This window comes from Aaosphaeria arxii (genome assembly GCF_010015735.1).
Source record: "Aaosphaeria arxii CBS 175.79 unplaced genomic scaffold BU24scaffold_2, whole genome shotgun sequence".
Taxonomy (NCBI): domain Eukaryota; kingdom Fungi; phylum Ascomycota; class Dothideomycetes; order Pleosporales; genus Aaosphaeria; species Aaosphaeria arxii.
In genome coordinates, this window is record NW_022983475.1 from 2,328,548 (window position 1) to 2,345,737 (window position 17,190).

At 50.2% G+C, this 17,190-nt stretch overlaps 7 protein-coding genes across 7 annotated transcripts; 3 read left to right on the forward strand and 4 right to left on the reverse strand.

Annotated features, from left to right (window-relative positions):
• Positions 1–2,388: 2,388 nt before the first annotated feature.
• Positions 2,389–4,205, forward strand: BU24DRAFT_418938 (carbohydrate esterase family 16 protein). Its single transcript, XM_033527090.1, has 2 exons — positions 2,389–2,757; positions 2,935–4,205. The coding sequence occupies exons 1-2, from the start codon at positions 2,557–2,559 to the stop codon at positions 3,811–3,813; spliced, it is 1,080 nt and encodes a 359-aa protein (XP_033387672.1). The 5' UTR covers positions 2,389–2,556; the 3' UTR covers positions 3,814–4,205.
• Positions 4,206–4,738: 533 nt separating this feature from the next.
• Positions 4,739–6,180, reverse strand: BU24DRAFT_117566 (uncharacterized protein). Its single transcript, XM_033520863.1, has one exon. It carries the CDS (start codon positions 5,778–5,780, stop codon positions 5,046–5,048), a length of 735 nt encoding a protein of 244 aa, XP_033387673.1. The 5' UTR covers positions 5,781–6,180; the 3' UTR covers positions 4,739–5,045.
• A 263-nt stretch (positions 6,181–6,443) lies between these two features.
• On the reverse strand, positions 6,444–8,244 carry BU24DRAFT_386192 (MFS general substrate transporter). Its single transcript, XM_033524909.1, has 3 exons — positions 7,806–8,244; positions 7,660–7,757; positions 6,444–7,604 (listed from the first exon to the last, which is right to left on the reverse strand). The coding sequence occupies exons 1-3, from the start codon at positions 7,996–7,998 to the stop codon at positions 6,558–6,560; spliced, it is 1,338 nt and encodes a 445-aa protein (XP_033387674.1). The 5' UTR covers positions 7,999–8,244; the 3' UTR covers positions 6,444–6,557.
• Positions 8,245–8,490: 246 nt separating this feature from the next.
• Positions 8,491–11,010, forward strand: BU24DRAFT_439522 (uncharacterized protein; the record flags this gene model as incomplete). The annotated part of the gene is made up of 1 exon (XM_033530310.1): positions 8,491–11,010. The coding sequence occupies one exon, from the start codon at positions 8,491–8,493 to the stop codon at positions 11,008–11,010; it is 2,520 nt and encodes an 839-aa protein (XP_033387675.1).
• Positions 11,011–11,707: 697 nt separating this feature from the next.
• BU24DRAFT_418942 (UPF0187-domain-containing protein) lies at positions 11,708–13,636 on the reverse strand. Its single transcript, XM_033527091.1, has 5 exons — positions 13,497–13,636; positions 13,378–13,433; positions 12,963–13,321; positions 12,561–12,907; positions 11,708–12,504 (listed from the first exon to the last, which is right to left on the reverse strand). The coding sequence occupies exons 1-5, from the start codon at positions 13,561–13,563 to the stop codon at positions 11,957–11,959; spliced, it is 1,377 nt and encodes a 458-aa protein (XP_033387676.1). The 5' UTR covers positions 13,564–13,636; the 3' UTR covers positions 11,708–11,956.
• A 972-nt stretch (positions 13,637–14,608) lies between these two features.
• On the forward strand, positions 14,609–15,095 carry BU24DRAFT_117588 (uncharacterized protein). Its single transcript, XM_033520864.1, has one exon. It carries the CDS (start codon positions 14,716–14,718, stop codon positions 14,992–14,994), a length of 279 nt encoding a protein of 92 aa, XP_033387677.1. The 5' UTR covers positions 14,609–14,715; the 3' UTR covers positions 14,995–15,095.
• A 52-nt stretch (positions 15,096–15,147) lies between these two features.
• BU24DRAFT_418945 (uncharacterized protein) lies at positions 15,148–16,575 on the reverse strand. Its single transcript, XM_033527092.1, has one exon. It carries the CDS (start codon positions 16,367–16,369, stop codon positions 15,395–15,397), a length of 975 nt encoding a protein of 324 aa, XP_033387678.1. The 5' UTR covers positions 16,370–16,575; the 3' UTR covers positions 15,148–15,394.
• Between the last annotated feature and the right edge of the window lie 615 nt (positions 16,576–17,190).

The window sequence follows — 17,190 nt, forward strand, 5'->3', positions numbered from 1 at the left end:
CGAAGTGAGACGGCGCAAAACGGTCAATTGCTTTGACCTCAAAATGGCTGTATGCGCATCCCACCGGACGCGATGTGGCAGTTCATGTGGCGACTGTGCAGCGATAATCTAAGAGCTCGTTCTGGCAGGACGGACCCAATATCAGACAGAGAGGCTGATGAAATGCCTTCCCTGCGGACTTAGAATCAATGTCGATCGATTCTATGAGATTCCGGGCCATAGTGAGCCCAGAAAACTGTGCGGTATGGAACAAGGTAAGCGGAAGGTTGTCGGGATACTGGAGCGAGAACGACTTAAAGTCATCTGGTATCGAGCATGGGGTCTACCGATAGAGTAACAAGGCAATGAATCATGAGGGGAAGGGAAATTGACTGCAAAAGATACTGTGGTTGCTGAGGGAGGAAGCTTGGGAATGTAAGGATGACGACGGTAGGTTGTGAGGTGGGATTAAGAGATTTGGGCTCCGTTAGGTTCCACAAGAGGAAGCTCCCACATAAAAGCATATTATGGCTGGCTAACAGGCATCCCAGCCGGCAGCTACTAGTAGTAATCGGCATTGCATACTTGCACGACTCACTCTTCCGATTCGTCATGCTGCCACACTGATAATGACAGTTACAAGAACGCCCCGATCCCTCCCTGTTAGGCACCAAGGATTTACGGCACCTGGAATCGATGAACGATTATTGCCGATGTGTGCATAGATCTTGTCCAGTATATCGAATCCTCATCAAAGCGGACGTCTGTTCTTATTATCTGGCCTGGTTGCCTGGTTAGTGGTCAATTCACAAACTGATGGCATTATTAATTTGTGCACGTCTATTCAAGGACGTTCGATCCGCCCTGCACATTGATATTATTGGACAATTGAGAGAATCCTGCTTCCCCGAGTCCTGGCCCCCGACAGGTTGGTACCGAGCTTGCGGTAGTGTCAAGCCCACCGCCATGACATGACGCGGGACGAGAAGTCACAATGAGTATAAGTATACCGGGTACGGAGAACATTGAACGAAACGGTCTCCGCAAGGAACACCTGCAATGTCTCCAGATACGACCTTCCTCGATCATTAACCTCGGTGCTGCAATGCTCCAGACCAACAATTTCTTACACCATAATCACATAAAAGAGTAGTCTCCCGAACCCTGCGTAGTTGGCAACCCGACGTGTGCACATATACAATGACACAACCTTGTTCCGACTCACATCTCGGGCCGAGCTCTATCACAGTCATCACAAATTAGATTCATCTCTACCTGATTCGACTGTCAATACCGATTACGCTAATAAAGTGTACAAATCAACGCAGACTTTGTAGATGTCATACACACAAAGCAAGCTACGCTATTTCTATCCCCTTGCTCACCAGCCGCTGCCTAAGCATTCGACAAGTGCCGGGTGAACTGCTGTACACTAAAAAAAGTAGCTTTATGAAGACGTCCAGTATATGCAGGTGTCTGTTTATTGGCAAATATGGCCCAGAGACCGAACCGACTGGAGCTTAGTGTGGCTATTGGTTCGTGCACCGGGGAAACGGGTTCAGATGAGGTCCGCATCGTCCCTCTTCCACGTGAATGTTGGCCTGCACACGATTTACGTATATGTATCCATTGAGGATTATGTGTAGATTGGCATCGACGGATGCGCCTGGCAGGGTAACGGGCACCCATTGAATCCCCCAAACGGCTTACCAGGGTCCAGGAGCCCGGTCAATTGACTCTGCTGGCCAAGCGTGACATAATTATAAAGACTCTTCTTGAGCTGTCGCTACACATACCATGCTCTCCTGTAATGCTGTACTGAGGTTCCCAAGTGCGTTGACTAGGCATGTGAGTGACATGCCATACAGTATGTAGGTAGACATGCACGTCAGAAATCGGGCCGTGAGCCGGGTACTGACTTGCCGTAACCTTTGATTATCATTATGCGGAAGAATACGACAGAGTCAGGAAGTCCATGGGCTTCGAAAAGCCGCCAATCGCTCCACGAGCTGGTCGGCTGTCACTCTCAAAACGAACACGTTGATCTCTCATGTCGACACATCATGCCTGCATTCCTGATCGTTGGATGCTTCCTATCGGTAGTCAATTGTAGGCATTGCGCAGGGTCAATACCCTAATATTTTTCGCGGATTGATCGGGAGTGCATTCACTGTCATCGGTTTTAAGTGACTGCAAACAAATGCAGGATATTCTTTCGATACTCTCTGATCTTAGGCGTGCTGTAGTTATCAAACTTGTTCGACAAATCCCATCGTCACGCTCGACGCCTTTTAGGCTGATCACCATGACGATCACCCCTTTTCTGCGTTAGACTCACATAACCGATCTCGGTTGACGCGCGGTCCAGCCAGAGCAAGCGAACCCTCTCTGAGTTCTCCAGTGGTGGAAGAAAGACCATGACGACAATTTAATATATGTAGTCGTTCTAGGACGTGACCGCCGGGTAGATGGAAATGAAGCCTGGCAACATATCCATATGGCAGCCTACATAAACCACTCGGAGGCTCACCTGAGTGGGACCCTCAGGGTGCCATTACCATCAGCCAGGTCGACGATATGCGCTGTTCGTCCTCATCAATTCCAATTCTACTAATCACCTTGGCCTTTGCCATTTGCGGTGTAGATTGCTCGGGGTGGAAGAGCAAAAACTTCACGACCCTAGTCACATTCGGCGACAGCTATTCTGATGAAAGTCGACTGGGATACTTCATCAACAATAATGGCTCAGCGCCTCCTGTCGGTTGGGAACAGCCAGTTGTAAGTGATATGGTCCCTTTTCGTGTCTGTTCCTATCATACCACCGTCAATCCACCGGGTCATACACGCCACCTGGTAGACACAGCTATTGCAATGCACTATCCCATCAAGTTATACCCACCCTTTCCCCATATGTATCCGGTAAGATGGAGATGATGGATTAATTAAGTCATCCAGGGACTAAACACAGCATCGGGGGGACTGTCTTGGGCACGACTTGCTAGCATATATTCTTCAACCAAGCTTTACAACTATGCCGTTTCTGGTGCCGTCTGCTCCAACAAGATCAGCCCTCGAACATTCGCCGCCATCAAAGCCCCCTTCCCGGACGTTGCCGGCTACGAGATACCAGCCTTTAAAGCGGACTCACGATATATTTCCCGAAATGGAACTGCTTTCTTTTCTGGCACGCCAGAGAATACCGTCTATGCTATCTGGATCGGGACCAACGACCTAGGCAACGATGCATTCTTGACGGATTCCCAGATCCGGGGTAAGACGCTCAAAGATTATGTGGATTGCGTCTATTCTGCTATTGATAGCCTCTACGAGAACGGAGGGCGCTACTTCGTCCTATTGAATGTAGCACCACTCCAATTGCTCCCACAATACGCGACACCGGAGAATGGAGGCCTCAATGCTACCAAATTCTACCCAGACAAGGGCTCCAACATCACCGAGATCAGCTACCGCATGTACGAAAGCGTCACTACAGTCAACGAGGTATTCAAGTACAGGACTCCATTTGAGACAGAGCTAGAGAAGCGCTGGAAAGACGCTCAGATTGCCAATTACGATGTCAACGCCCTCATCACGGACATTTGGAACGATCCGAAGTCTTACTTGAATGGAACTGCATCTCTGAATGTCACGGCGCCTATCTTGTCTTGTGACGCGACAGGCGATATCTGCACAAATGTGGAGGACAAATCAGCAAGAGACAGCTATCTCTGGTTTGATGAGTTGCACCCCAGCGAGCAGGCTTCCAGGATAGTAGCTCGCGAATTCGTGGGTGTATTGAGTGGTCAGAGCAAGTGGGCAAAATACTGGGGATAATTCAAGTCGCTAGAGAAAACGTACGGCGAATCGTCCACTTATGACCTTGATGTAGATTTACATAAACCGATTGTACCTAGGAATTCTCGATGTACAAAATTTGCCGTAAGCTACGAATATGTCGAGTGTGAATGCATGACTTCTGTACTTGACTAGACTGCACCTTGCCCGGCTAGAAGGTTGCAGTCTATTTAAGCTACACAATATAAAATGGTCATCTGTTATGGGGTTGGTTGAAATGGGCAGTCGCGTTTGGCGGCGCCTATCAAGGCCAATAGGGTGTTGTCAATTCTGACGTCGCTGCCTAGGCGGCGGCACTTTATTTGAACGTCCAGGCTTACAGTGGCTGCTTTGTGGGATAGAGAGACTATGTTGAGTTCTGTGAAATGTACGACCATTGTCAAAGTTGTTAGACCTCCATGCTTTGTGTCCATACTCGGATAGCTTTCCAAAAAGGCGGATGTGCTTCTGTGTGCAGCAGGTTGTATGACGATGCTTGTACCACTATACAAATTTTCAGAGATTGGTCGAACACGAATCTAGCACTCGACACTATCCTTAGCCATAGTCATTCCGCCGTTCTTCTGCATCGAGTCTTAGGTATTCTATTCAGGTCTGAAGTAACCGCCCAGTAATCATAACCAATGCACTTCACACACACAGAGATTAGCACGTAATGATGTTCGCTCGACCATTCATTCATGACTCACACGTGAAAGGTATGCCACGGCTTCCGAGAGGATTGGATAAATTAAACCCTCAACTACTGTTGGTAAAGATCGTCCAGTCTGTACTATAGCAGTGGGGGTTCGCTGAGCATTGAAAAGCAATGAAAAGACCAAGGCAAGAGGTTCACTCAGCAAGCACCACGATAGAAACAGGTCACAGGAAAAGGATGCTTCGAACACCAACATGTTTTTCAATTTGTCGTTCTAATTCTATTCTAGTCCATCAAAACGCCAACCAAATCGCCAGCTACTGCGCTTATCCATGCGCTCATGCAGAACACGAAAGACGAGGAGGATATCCAAGGAAACCACGTTGATGCAGTGACGTAAAGAAGAATGTACCCAGGAAGACCACGCTCATGCAAGAGAGGAATGGAAGAATTCGTAACCGACCATGCAAACCAACAGATGACAAGAAACCCATAAAAGCAAAAGCCACCCAAAAATGAAGAAAGAAATTTGATGAGCCTAGGCTGAATTTCATCGACTACAGAGGCCGTGCAATTAAGCAGCCTGAGTGGCCTCAGTTTCGGTGCCCCAGGAGAAAGTTGGGGTCGGGATTGGGATCACGGAGGAGGTTTCGGCAAGCTGATAGTTGATCTTGAGAGGAGTGAACTCGGCTGGCTCTTCGTAGTAAATTCCCATGGATGCAGTTCCGGCAGGGGCAGTTGGGTAGGCAGTGGGACCACCAGTTCCAGGGTAGGTAGAGGCGGTTCCAACAATCTTGTCACGCTTCTGCTTCCAGTATGGAGCATTGGTTGCGGTTGCGGTTGCGACAGGCTCGGTGCCTGGATAGGTGGAGGGGAGGGAGGTTCCCTGGGATGGGACGCCAACCGTTCCAGTAGCGGTGCCAGTACCAATGGTGCCAGTACCAACGTTGGCCGCAGTGTGAGGGAAAACAGGAGGGTCAATGGCAGTGAAGGTGGCCTTGTTGCCGAAGAAGTTGTCGAAGAACTCGCCGAGGGGCAAGGCAACGGCGGAGGCGGTAAGAGCGATGATGACTGCGGAACGCATTTTGATGTTGATGTGAGAAAATTGGGGAATTGAAAATAATGGAAAGAGTGGAGATGATGAAATTGAATGAATGTGTTTTGAATGAATGGCTATATCCGAAGATATGACAGTAAGGAAAGAGATGAGAAACTGAAAGGAATGAAGCTGTGGATGTTGTTGGTGGCCATTAACTAAGGTGACCACAGCGACCTTTATACATCGATGCGGATGTAAATTCATGGACATAGACGATAGCAAACCATACGAACGTCACCGTCCCAGCATGTCTAGAATTGCTAGATGCCTTTTTCGGAAGTCTTTGAGTGGGGACAACGGAGTTTAGTGGTGTGTATTCAGCACTCATGCACCTGCTACGACCGCGACGGCAAGAACTGCGACCATCACCAAAATAGACCCGTCAATCTCTGGGCGCGTCTGATGGAAGAGAACAATCCGCCGATCCCTCCAATTGCGATCAACAAGAGTTTCGGCGTTTTGAGATGGGCCCTATCAAGAGTGGAAGCTCGGGCACACCGATGGTATCACTCCTTCCTGAACCGCGGCAGGTTCGAGGTTGTTTGACATGGACGGTTCTTAATCAGCTACATGAGACGGTGTTCCGTCGTGTCAAAAGTAGGAATTAATCGGAGTCGCAACAATGTATGGCCTATGAGCGTTGCATTCACGGGTTTCATGGCGGCTCGTGGTTCGCTTAGCGACTTGAACCGATTGGATGCATAGTCCGTAGACATTGAGCAATTAGCCATTTTTGGAGGTTTGTCTGGATAACTACACAATATGTTTCCAATGTGGGCAACTTCCACTTTGTAGCATAATCATAAGTCAGTTTTCCAGAAATGCATCGTCGAAGGTGCAGAGCTTTTAGTTTGTGACAAATTTAGATGGATTGCGTCAACCAAAAAGCCTGAGAACGAATCCTCCTAGAGAACATGCAGGACAACTTCGCTGTTCGGGCACAATGTAACAGTACACATGCCGGTGATTTAGATTATTAATGATACCTCACAACCATCCGAGCCGGCGAGCAGCAATACTCCATCCCCCAAGCACTGATGTGACCCCAGTGAAAACGATGAGTGCACCATAGTTGCTTCCGTATGCCATCCCTGCCTTCCAAGGTCCATACCTCAAAAGGATTTCGCTGAGAGGACCACTGGCCAAGTTACCGACACCCTTACCAGCTGATAGACATGCAAATATCATGCCCGAATCTGCTGTCTCCTTCTTTTCCTTGGTCTCACGCATAATTGCGCTCCAGCTGCTCGAATAACAGCCTGCAAATGCACCATATACGGCACAGAAGCAATACAACGTAGCGAGAGACGTAGACAATCCCCATAACACAAACACTCCAATCGCTGAGCCCACAGCAGAGACAAACAGACATTTCGTGACATCGAATTTGTCGACGGCAGTTCCCATGCAAAGGGAGCCAACAAAAGCAGCCCCGTTCAATAGAATAACAGTAACAATGCTCTGCAGAGTCGAAGCCCCTAGCGAACGTGCGAATGTAGGCAGATAGATAGTGGGGAGAAAATAGCCAAGGCTCTGCACTACGTTGCCTGATTGCAGGATGAGGAAATTGGAGCATTTCCAAAAAGAGAGATCGAATCGACGAGACTCGACAGTCTGAGAAAGAGGCAATCGCGGTTTGAAGAAGATGAGGACCGGGAAGTTCAAGGCCACGAAGGATAGGGCGCATACCCTCAGAGTAGTTTGGTAGCCGTAGTTGTGCAGCAGCCATTCGAGTATAAGTGGCAATATAGCTCCGGAAAGACCCAGACCAGCCATTGTTGCTCCGTAGGCGAATCCACGGCGGCGCACCCACCATTGCTCTAAGAAGAACAGGATCGGTGTCCAAGCGAATCCGCCACCAATTGCGTAGATAACGCCCTGAGTAAGAATCAAATGGGACACTTTCGTAGAAAATGATCCAAGGCCTAGTGCAAGACCCATGATGACGAGTCCGATGGGAGCTGCCCACAGGCGCAAGCGCTGATAGTACCTCAACAGTGGGAACATGAGCGTTATGTCCATATACATGATCCCCTGCGTAGAAATAAGCTATGCTATCATTACTCTATGAACTTGAAAAGGTTCTCACCATTGCTGCAGCTCCTACTACTGCTATATTTTGAGATCCTTCGAAAGGTTCATGGGTACTGTAATAGTCCTGGAATACACCATATGAGGCAGGGAAACCTGCGTGAATGTTAACCATGCATCCCAATACTTGGACCAATTTATTACCCCATATCAGAGCTTCGAGCATGAAGCACGAGAACAAGAACAACCATGCATCCTTTCCTGAGTCTGCTGGAGGTAAGGCGAAAGTCTGGTTCGTTTCATTCAAGTCTGCTATCTCTGGAGCGACTTGTGCAGATCCCGAGTCAAGACCTCGTGAAGTCAAGGGTGTTCCAAGCTCGATATTCTCAGTTGACATGATGAAATGTATCTAGGTTACTTTCCTCTTGTTCATCTTGGAAATATAGGATCTTATCGACTATATAGCAAAGTCGTCGAAGATGACAAAGATTGTCCACCTAACTAGCTCAAAGCTAGCGAGTGATCAAATGTAGGGCGTGTGGGTAGCAGCGGAAAACCCTATACACGTCTAACCTGGCCTCCATCGGAATTTTCCGCCCACTAGTAACTCCATTGAAGTAAGAAATGGTTGGATGAAGTCATTGTTGGCCTTTGAGCAGATCACAATGTTAACCTATGGAGGTTAGCGGAGGCCTCAGGCGGGGCGGAGTGGAATCCTTGGCAGCGCTCAGACGCGTCTGAATGAACAGACGCGCCTAAAGATGGTAAGTTGGATCCTTTCACATTGAGATATCTTGACGTACGGATTCGGCTGCAAATAGCGTCAATGGCCAAAGACGTGTGAACTTATTCATTACTGTCACGATCTTGACGCTGTATCTTCATCGCTATGGACGAGCTCCCACGCTCATCGAAAAGGAGGAAACTCGATGCACCGCGCGGTGATACAACAAGCCCACTCGTCAAAAGCACACTTCGTAAAACGTCTACGCGCTTGACAAATCGCAACACCGCGGAAAATGGTACAGAGGTTCCTGAGCCCGAGATAAATACAAGCACACCGACCAGAAAAGTCCAGCGGACAGGAAGGGTTTCGAACGCTTCAAGAAATGATGCGAACACTACACGGTCTGCAAAGACACCACGAAATGACGGCGATGTCTATGACGATATAGAAGGGGCGCTGCCTTCACATACCGAGTCTCGAGAATCGACACCCGCGACGAAACCAAGAGCAAGCGCACGCAGGAAAGGCTCACAGCCGTCGGCGGTTCGAGAAACTCCTGCTCGTTCTTCACGGAAGAAGGCAGATCCTAAGACTACCAACGAGCAAGATCTGTTGGCTGTGGACGGAAATATTCACGAAGTAGAGGTGGAGGCAGATATTCAGGATGAACTAGCAGAAGACATCCCACCATCTCCAAAGCGGACACGGAAACCCCGTGCGACTAAGGCTTCTGAGGTTGACGACAGCGAAGTTCAGAAAAAGACCCCAGGGAGGGCAACTGGGCGTACAACGAGAAAAAAACAAGGCACGAAGGAAGGTGGACTAGATGAGGAAGAACTTGGAAACAATGACAAGACGAGGGCGATGCCTTCTAGGAGTCGAGCCACCACAAAGGTCGCGGCAGGACGAAGATCACAGCGGCCATCGGCTACTACAGAGGACGATGAACATACTCCCACAATACCCGAATCGGAGAGTAATATGGATGAGCAGGACCCACCACACAAGTCAACTACACCTAAAGAGAGACGTCGCGCCAACCGTGCAGATCACATCAACAACCAAGACGATGCTACTAACACGGACGAGAATCTCCTTGAGGACGAGATGGATGTAGACGGTGCTAGTGTTGTAGGCAGCGTTCTCGATCCAACCGAACCGAGTCCGTTCAACAGGCCCAGTCCAGCAACCAAGCCCATACCACAGTCGAAGGATATATCCGCTTTATTACACCTAGACCATTTTTCTAGCCGCGAGATGTCCCTTCTGAAGTCAATTTGTTTGGAACGTATAACAGGAAAGCGGTCGGCCCCCTTGATTGGGCTAGAAGAAGAGTATAAAACTGTCCACCAGCTCATCGAGCAGACGGTTGCGGCAGGAGAGGGCAACTCTATGCTTTTGATAGGTGCTCGCGGGAGTGGGAAGACGACATTGGTGAACAAGGTGCTTTCAGAAGTATCAAAGGACAATAGCCAAGACTACCACGTCGTTCGACTGAACGGATTCATTCACACAGACGATAAGATAGCCCTTCGTGAGATTTGGCGACAACTTGGAAAAGAGATGGACATTGAGGAGGATGGAGGATTGGGCAAGAACTATGCCGATACCCTCACTACGCTCCTGGCGCTGCTCTCGCATCCTTCGGAGCAGACTGGTGAGTTCACAGATCAGGTGGCAAAAGCTGTTATTTTCGTCATGGACGAATTTGATCTTTTCGCTTCGCACCCTCGCCAGACACTGTTGTACAATTTGTTCGATATTGCACAGTCCAGGAAGGCACCTATCGCTGTCCTCGGGCTCACCACTCGAATCGATGTCGCAAACAGTCTGGAGAAGCGTGTAAAGAGTCGGTTCAGTCATCGATACGTTCACTTGTCTCTTGCAAAGAGCTTCACGGCCTTCTCGGAAATATGCAAAGCATCGCTTCTCGTCCAGCCTGACCAGCTCACCATTGAGGAGCGTGCCATTTTAAGTTCAACTCCATCCAAGTCTGCCCGAAAGCCCACCAAGCAAGCTGCGAAATCAAACATCCTCACAGAGTGGAACACAAGCATATCCGTAAGTCCAACCCTCCCACCAGACCCATCCACAAAACCCCCAGAGCAGCACACTGAACAACACCCACAGACACTCTTCGCATCAAAATCTTTCCTAACCTCACACCTCGCACCCCACTACTACCGCACCAAATCCGTCCCATCAGTCCTAACCTCCTTCCTCCTACCAACCGCCACCCTCAGCGAGCAATCCTCAGCCCTCAACCCCACAACCGCCCTCCTCCCACCCGACTCCAAACTCGCCCTGATCCCGCACCTCCCTACCCTCGCCCTAGCCCTCATCATCGCCGCCGCGCGCCTAGACATCATCCACGACAGCGACACATGCAACTTCAACATGGCGTACGACGAATACGTGACGCTGGCATCCAAGGCGCGCATCCAGTCCGCGGCAGGCGGCGCCAGCGCCAGCGGCGTTGTGAGCAAAGTGTGGGGCAAAGAAGTCGCGCGCCGCGAATGGGAGGCCCTGATCGAGCTCGGCCTCGTCATGCCCGTCGTCAGCGGCATGACGGGCGGGTTCGGAATGGTGAAGTGCGACGTCGCGCTCGAGGAGATCGGCGCCGTGCTCCAGGGTGAGAAGGGCGTGGATAAGGCGCTCGAGAGGTGGTGTAGACAGATCTGATTCTTTCTCTCTTTCAAATCAGACGGGATTGATATGGGGTTGGGGGGTTGGGGACAGAGTCTTTTCCTTTTTTTTTTGTAGATTATCTTTCCCAGATGGTGGGGACGGTACCTGCCTTGTATTGTTATCATCAGTAACTCCATGTACATTGTAGAGCATAGCCAGCGTGCGAACGCATCGTCATAACCAGGGCACAAGCGCCAACGTATATATACACTTTTCAGCCTCAACATTCACATACACATGCGTGCAAATTGTAACACATATTTCTCTTTTACTCCCGAGTCCCTTAGCAAGTGAACACCCAAGGAGGTGTAATATCACGTGCTTACCTATCAAGCGTGTGTATCAATATATCAAAATGTATATGCGTCTGCCGAATATATATATCACGGCGACATGTATAGGACTGTCCAGGGTAGGGGTCGAAGCAGTGTTAAAGGCGGCGATTCGACCATCTCGCCAGCATTCCCCAACAGGCACTGGGCTATATTAGGTCGGCAGCTATTTTGTTTGATCAATAATGAGATCACATCGATCTTTATGTTTCAAAGGCAAGATCAGGGGAAATTTCAAGTTCAGGAGTGTTATTGTTTTTCTCATTTATAACAAACTACACCACCTATGATTGAACACCTCAGTCTGTTCAAGATATACAAGTTTTTCCCATGCGCTATGCCAAAAGTCCCGTCGAATTAAAAAATAAGAGAAAAGCAACCAGTAGGATCGGTGAAAGTAGTTCCATCCGTTCATTTAGGGGGGTGAGAACTTGAAGGTGGAGATAGGGAGAGGAAACGCTAAAGTGGGGATATAGGGAGAGGGAGAGTGGAACGCCGACCAGACCCTGAACCATGTGAGTGGGATCAATTTTATGTTACTTGTTGAAAACGTCTCTTCTGCCGAACGAATAATCGAATCCGCAAGGATGGGCTTGGGAAGGGATTATTTACGCCGCGTGAACATGGTGTTCGTTGGCAGGACCAGGCTGTTTCTCCTCGGCGACGCTTGGCCTCGCGGGATTGATACTCCGTCGGACGCGCATGTCTGCCTTCGTCTTGGTCATCAACGCCTCGCGGATGGCGGCCTTGCTCCTCTCGCTCCAGAAGTTGTAGCCGCTGGGGTCGAGCGGGTAGAGGGGCATGTTGTCGTTGCGCTTCATGAACTCGCGGGGCACGGGAGCCGGCTGGGACATGAGGATGTCGAGGTCCATTTCCAGTTCCTCGCAGAAGGCCTCGAGGGGCAGGTCGTTGACGTCGTTGCCGAAGGGGTTCTCGATTTCGCGTCCGATGGCGGCAATGCCGAGGATGATGTAGGCGGCGAAGATGCTGCCGGGGATGGTGACCCAGCGAAGTTGCGCCCACAGCTGGAAGGGAAGCATCATGACGTAGACCCAGGTGATTTGAGAGATGGCGATGGAGTAAGCGATGGGGAGGGGAGTGTGGAGAACACGCTCAACACCGACGAGGATCTCATTGAGCAATACCGTGGATGTGACTGTGTAAATGACGTTAGATTGGCCCATGCTGATATTGGGATTTCACATTACTCACCAGCTTGATTCTGGTATGCGGGGACCTTGAGGGTTTCGTTGTCGATCAGGCTGTGGATGTAGGCGGAGATATGAGTGAGAATCTCAAGAGGCAAGTTTCCGAGAGGCTTCTTAGAACGCTTGACCCGCTTCCTGGGGTTGGACTCGGCGAAGGTTACACCAAGGTACTCGCCGACAGCCTTCATCTTGCCATATTCCTTCTGCTTGGGAATATGGGCTTCGGCAGCCTTGGCGAAGGTGTCCAAGTAGTCAATGCGTTCACGGAGGCGGTCATAGTCGATACCGGGCTCGAATCGAATCTTGTGCATGAGGGACCGGGAGAAAGCGACAATGAGGTTGAGAGCGCTCCTGTTTTCCATGTTAGATTAAGTAACTTTGGTCGGCGTTTCGGGCGTAGGCGTACACTTTAGCAAGCAAGTCATCTTTAGCAAACTCGCCTTCACGTTCTGGTGCATGCACCCAGATGGTCCTTGCCAAATTCTGGCTGACGAGAACCAACTGTGCCCAATACTTTCGACCCTCAGTGTAACGTTCGTATGCGGAGGACGTTCGGAAGGAGATGGCCATACCGACGACGAAACCGAGAACAGTGAGCAACAAGCTGTTTACCTTGAGAGGGTAAACGAATTCGCAAATGCAAGTGATGAGTGAAGACCAGAGAGAAACGACACATAACGGGAGAATCATTTTAGGAAGCACTGAGCCGTGCATTCGAAGGAAGAAGGGCCATTTGGAGTGCTTAGACATGTCACGAGGACCAACCTGTATAATGGTGAGTTTATCGTCATTCATCTGCTCTCGGAAAGGGTTTCAGTTACAAAGTAGTCGTCGATATCTGTGCCATTGGTATCTACCCGTGTAGGGACGGGTCGTACTGGAACACGCCATGAGACGGGGGACTTGAGAGAAGGTTCATTCGCTCCATTGGTATCGTTACCGGCAGGGATCTCAAGCTCAGCAGGCCTGAGTGTTTTCCCACCCTCAGTAGACGTGGAGGCAGCCATGACTGTGAAATCACGCTCCCACGCGTCCAACAGTCGAATGAATCGATTGGAATGCAAGCAACTGCCCAGCAGTTCGCGGATGGATTAACAATGGGTTAACAATGGGGATAAAAGTGGGTCGATGGGTGAGTTGATGGAGAGGGAGGACGGAGGGAGGATGCGATTACAAGTGATATAAAGAGAGGTCGAGAGTGGCAAAGTGAAAGGAAGGGCGCGCACAAAGGCTAATCGACAAGGAAAACAGTTACAGACAAAAGCTAGGAGGCGAGAAAAAAAGGACGTGTTGGGGAAGATATAGCGGGCGAAGATTTTCAAATGCCATAACTGCAGCTGAGGTGTCTGATCCACACCACCCGTGCCCCCCGTGTTGAGCATCAAACACCGTGCGTGGTCGGGGGCCAGTCCCAGTCCCAGTCCCAGTCCAGTCTCCCCCAACGGTGAGCACAAGGGCCCCTGGCGTCCAGCTACCTGCGCTGTCTTTGGGTGCCCCTGAGAGCAGCGACGCAGGAGGGCCAATGGCGGCACCTGAAGGACGAATGGGGAGATCCGCCGTGGCCTGAAGCAGCAAGGGCTTGACGCGGAGAGGCGTTTCATCAAACAACGAAGCTTGCTGGCCAAGCCCGAGTAGCGACGCAACGATGCAGCGATGCAGCGCGATGAAAAAGCTAATCAAGAGCGCGCGCAGTCATCGAGTGCTGAGTTATCAGCCTTGCAGCACTTTGCCTAAAAATGGCGCACTCAGCCCCCAAATTGACAGGTCGCTAGACTCTGTAGGGAGTTGTGACAGTGCCCATTGTCCATAAAGGTGCTGGCTTCTGCTGCGAGTCTGCATCGATTTTTGCTGCAAGTTTGCTCATCAGGATAGCATCACTTTGAGGCGTACACATGACAAGGTGGGGTCCACGAGTTGATGTGTGCACTGTGTAATTGTACAACATGGAGAGGACGCAAGAGGGAGGAAGAATCAGAGAAGGTCTAGATGTCTGAACGACTGAGCATAGGCCCGAATGGTGGTGGATGCTTTTCGAGAAGAGTGGATATGCCCGAGCAAAATTGTGGAATTTGAGATGGAATTTCACAGAAGGAGAAGGGATTGACTGTCTACGGTAGTCGACGGTGACGGTAGTGTACCCAAAGATGGGATGAGATGAGATGAGATTGTTGGTTGGGTGTCTGAGTGTCGGTGACGGTGTCAGTTCAGTTCAAGTCAGTTCAGTGTCGGTTTGTCGTTGGAATAACGAACGAGGCGAGCCGACGCGCAAGGTGGGACGGGATCCCCCCATAATTTCCTTCCAGGGGGTTTTCTTCTTGGCCAATCACGGAGGATGTTCATCCCCGCGGTCATTCACCGGCCAATTATCCAGAACTAACTGTAAAAGGATGACGCCCCATGTAACACTCCCTTTGACTCCCGCAATTCACCACCATTGACCACGTTGTAATTAAAGTAATTACTCCAATCAGTTAGTCACCCTACCTACATCTTTGTTCCGTCGTACAGCGTATAAACCTCTTCTTAAGTATTGATTGCTACATCATTATATATAGTTACTCTGTAGACTCCGTGTTCCTCCATGACTCCATGCATGATGACATTCACATCATTACAAACAACCATACAACCCTCGAGTATTAGCATGCATCTCTGGCGCCGCAGATGACTCCCACGAACACATGCGTTCACACAATATGCACGTTTCCTCATCATCTTACTTACACCAGCAAACACTCAATAATCATTCAACGATCGGTGTACACATACTCAATTGGAGTCAAACTCATGGCTCATGCTCACTGTGAATAGCCCTGGATACTTCCATGCCATTGGCATTTACCATCCCACTCTTGCGGCTATCCTGCGTCTCTCGGCTTGCCCTCTCTCCAACTCCAGCCTCAGCTCCCGTACCCGATACGTCTCCCCGTCAACACACACTCTCACAGTAGTGATCCTTTGCAACAGCATCTGGTAGAAGCTCCCCTTGTACTCATCCCCGGACCAAATCTTATTCCACACGTCCACCAGCTCCTTGGCCACCGTCTTTGGATGCACCAACCCGTCCTTGACGCCGTCGAGTGGGAAATCCTCATCTAGGTATTTCTCCTTGGGCACATTCGGCGGCGTCACCACGTTCAGCACCAACTCCCCCAAGGCGATTGTGCAGCCACGCTCCCTCACATTGGAAAAGTCCGGCCCCTTCTCGAAGATGCGTTTGAGCGCCGCACAGATGGCCCACGACGTGCGGTCCGCGGGCGTCGTGTTCCTGAACCACTTCCCGGACCTGTCTCCGTAGATGCGGATGTCGATGTGCAGCTGCGGGATCGTGGTCGATGATGCTCGACAGCTGTGGCATAGGTTGCTCAGCACGCGGTGAGGACAATGTAGATATCGCTCCATGATCCTATCCGCCCACTCCAGGCCGATGCTCGTCTTGCCTTCTGGCTCCCCGACCGTCGTTTGCACCAGCGGGACCTTGAGCCACGTGAAGTAGTGCGAGCTCTCGTCCTCTGCTATGCAGTCCAATCGCGCGGCTAATTGCTGTTTCCTGCGTGCCATCTCGATTGCCTCGTTCATTTCTGCTTGGACCTGTCGGTTGCAGCAGAGGAAGCTGGCACAGGTCGGTGGTACGTCTTCCAGCGCGTAGGCACATCCGTACTCGCCGTTGATATGGCTGGACGGCTCGAAGATCCTGCGGAACTTGAATAGCCATTGTGCTTCCCCGAGGGTGGGTCGCGGTCTTTCGGCCGTCAATATGGCCATGTAAATGAGATCGCGGAGTTCTCTTGGTAAATCCCAGAATTGCGCCATTATGTTGGTTGGTTATGATGATAGGGATGATGATGAATCTTCTTCTATGCTGTATACGCGTATTGTACTCCGTATGCACACACAAGATACGTAGAGTACGTATGTATGTAGACGATACTCGTGGGTCTACTCTCTTTAGGATGTATCCGGGTAGAGCAAGTGGGGCGGCCCCTTATCTGGGGAGGACCACAACTCCCACGTTCCAGGCGTGTTATTAATTGCTACCACACGAGAGAACGGAGTAAGTACGACGCCAACTTGTAGAACTGCGTGATCACACTTCCCAAAGAGAAGCTTTGATGGGAATGTCGTTCAACCCTCAAGCAATCCAAATTTGACCAGACGTAATATCTTTCTCTTTGATTTGAGAAAGTAAGAGAGCTGGTAAGATAAGATAGGTAGATGGATCGCGGATTCGGTAACCGAGGTCAGTCAGCGCAACGCTCAGTCAACCGACCGCTCGTGCAACACAACTGTACATGCACGACGGACAGCCTCAAAATCGCAGTGCGAGCTTTGGTTGGCGAGGGATATCTTCTCCCCTGAATGTTTCTCAGATATACACTTCCGAAGGGAAACGAACCAGGATGGAAGGAGGCGCGTTGCGTTATCCGATGCAGGGAGAATTGGCGCGCTCCGTGCAATGCTTCAGAGTATGCAGGTACGATACCGGTTGATCCTCGCCAGCTCGAGACACGCAAGACACATAAAATGGAAAGGGGGGCAATGGGAAAGATGCAAGTGTATGTAGGTGTAGACAGGCAATCTGTTAAAGCACGTTTCAGCGATGCATGCTTTTGCCAATTCGAAAAATGCGTATG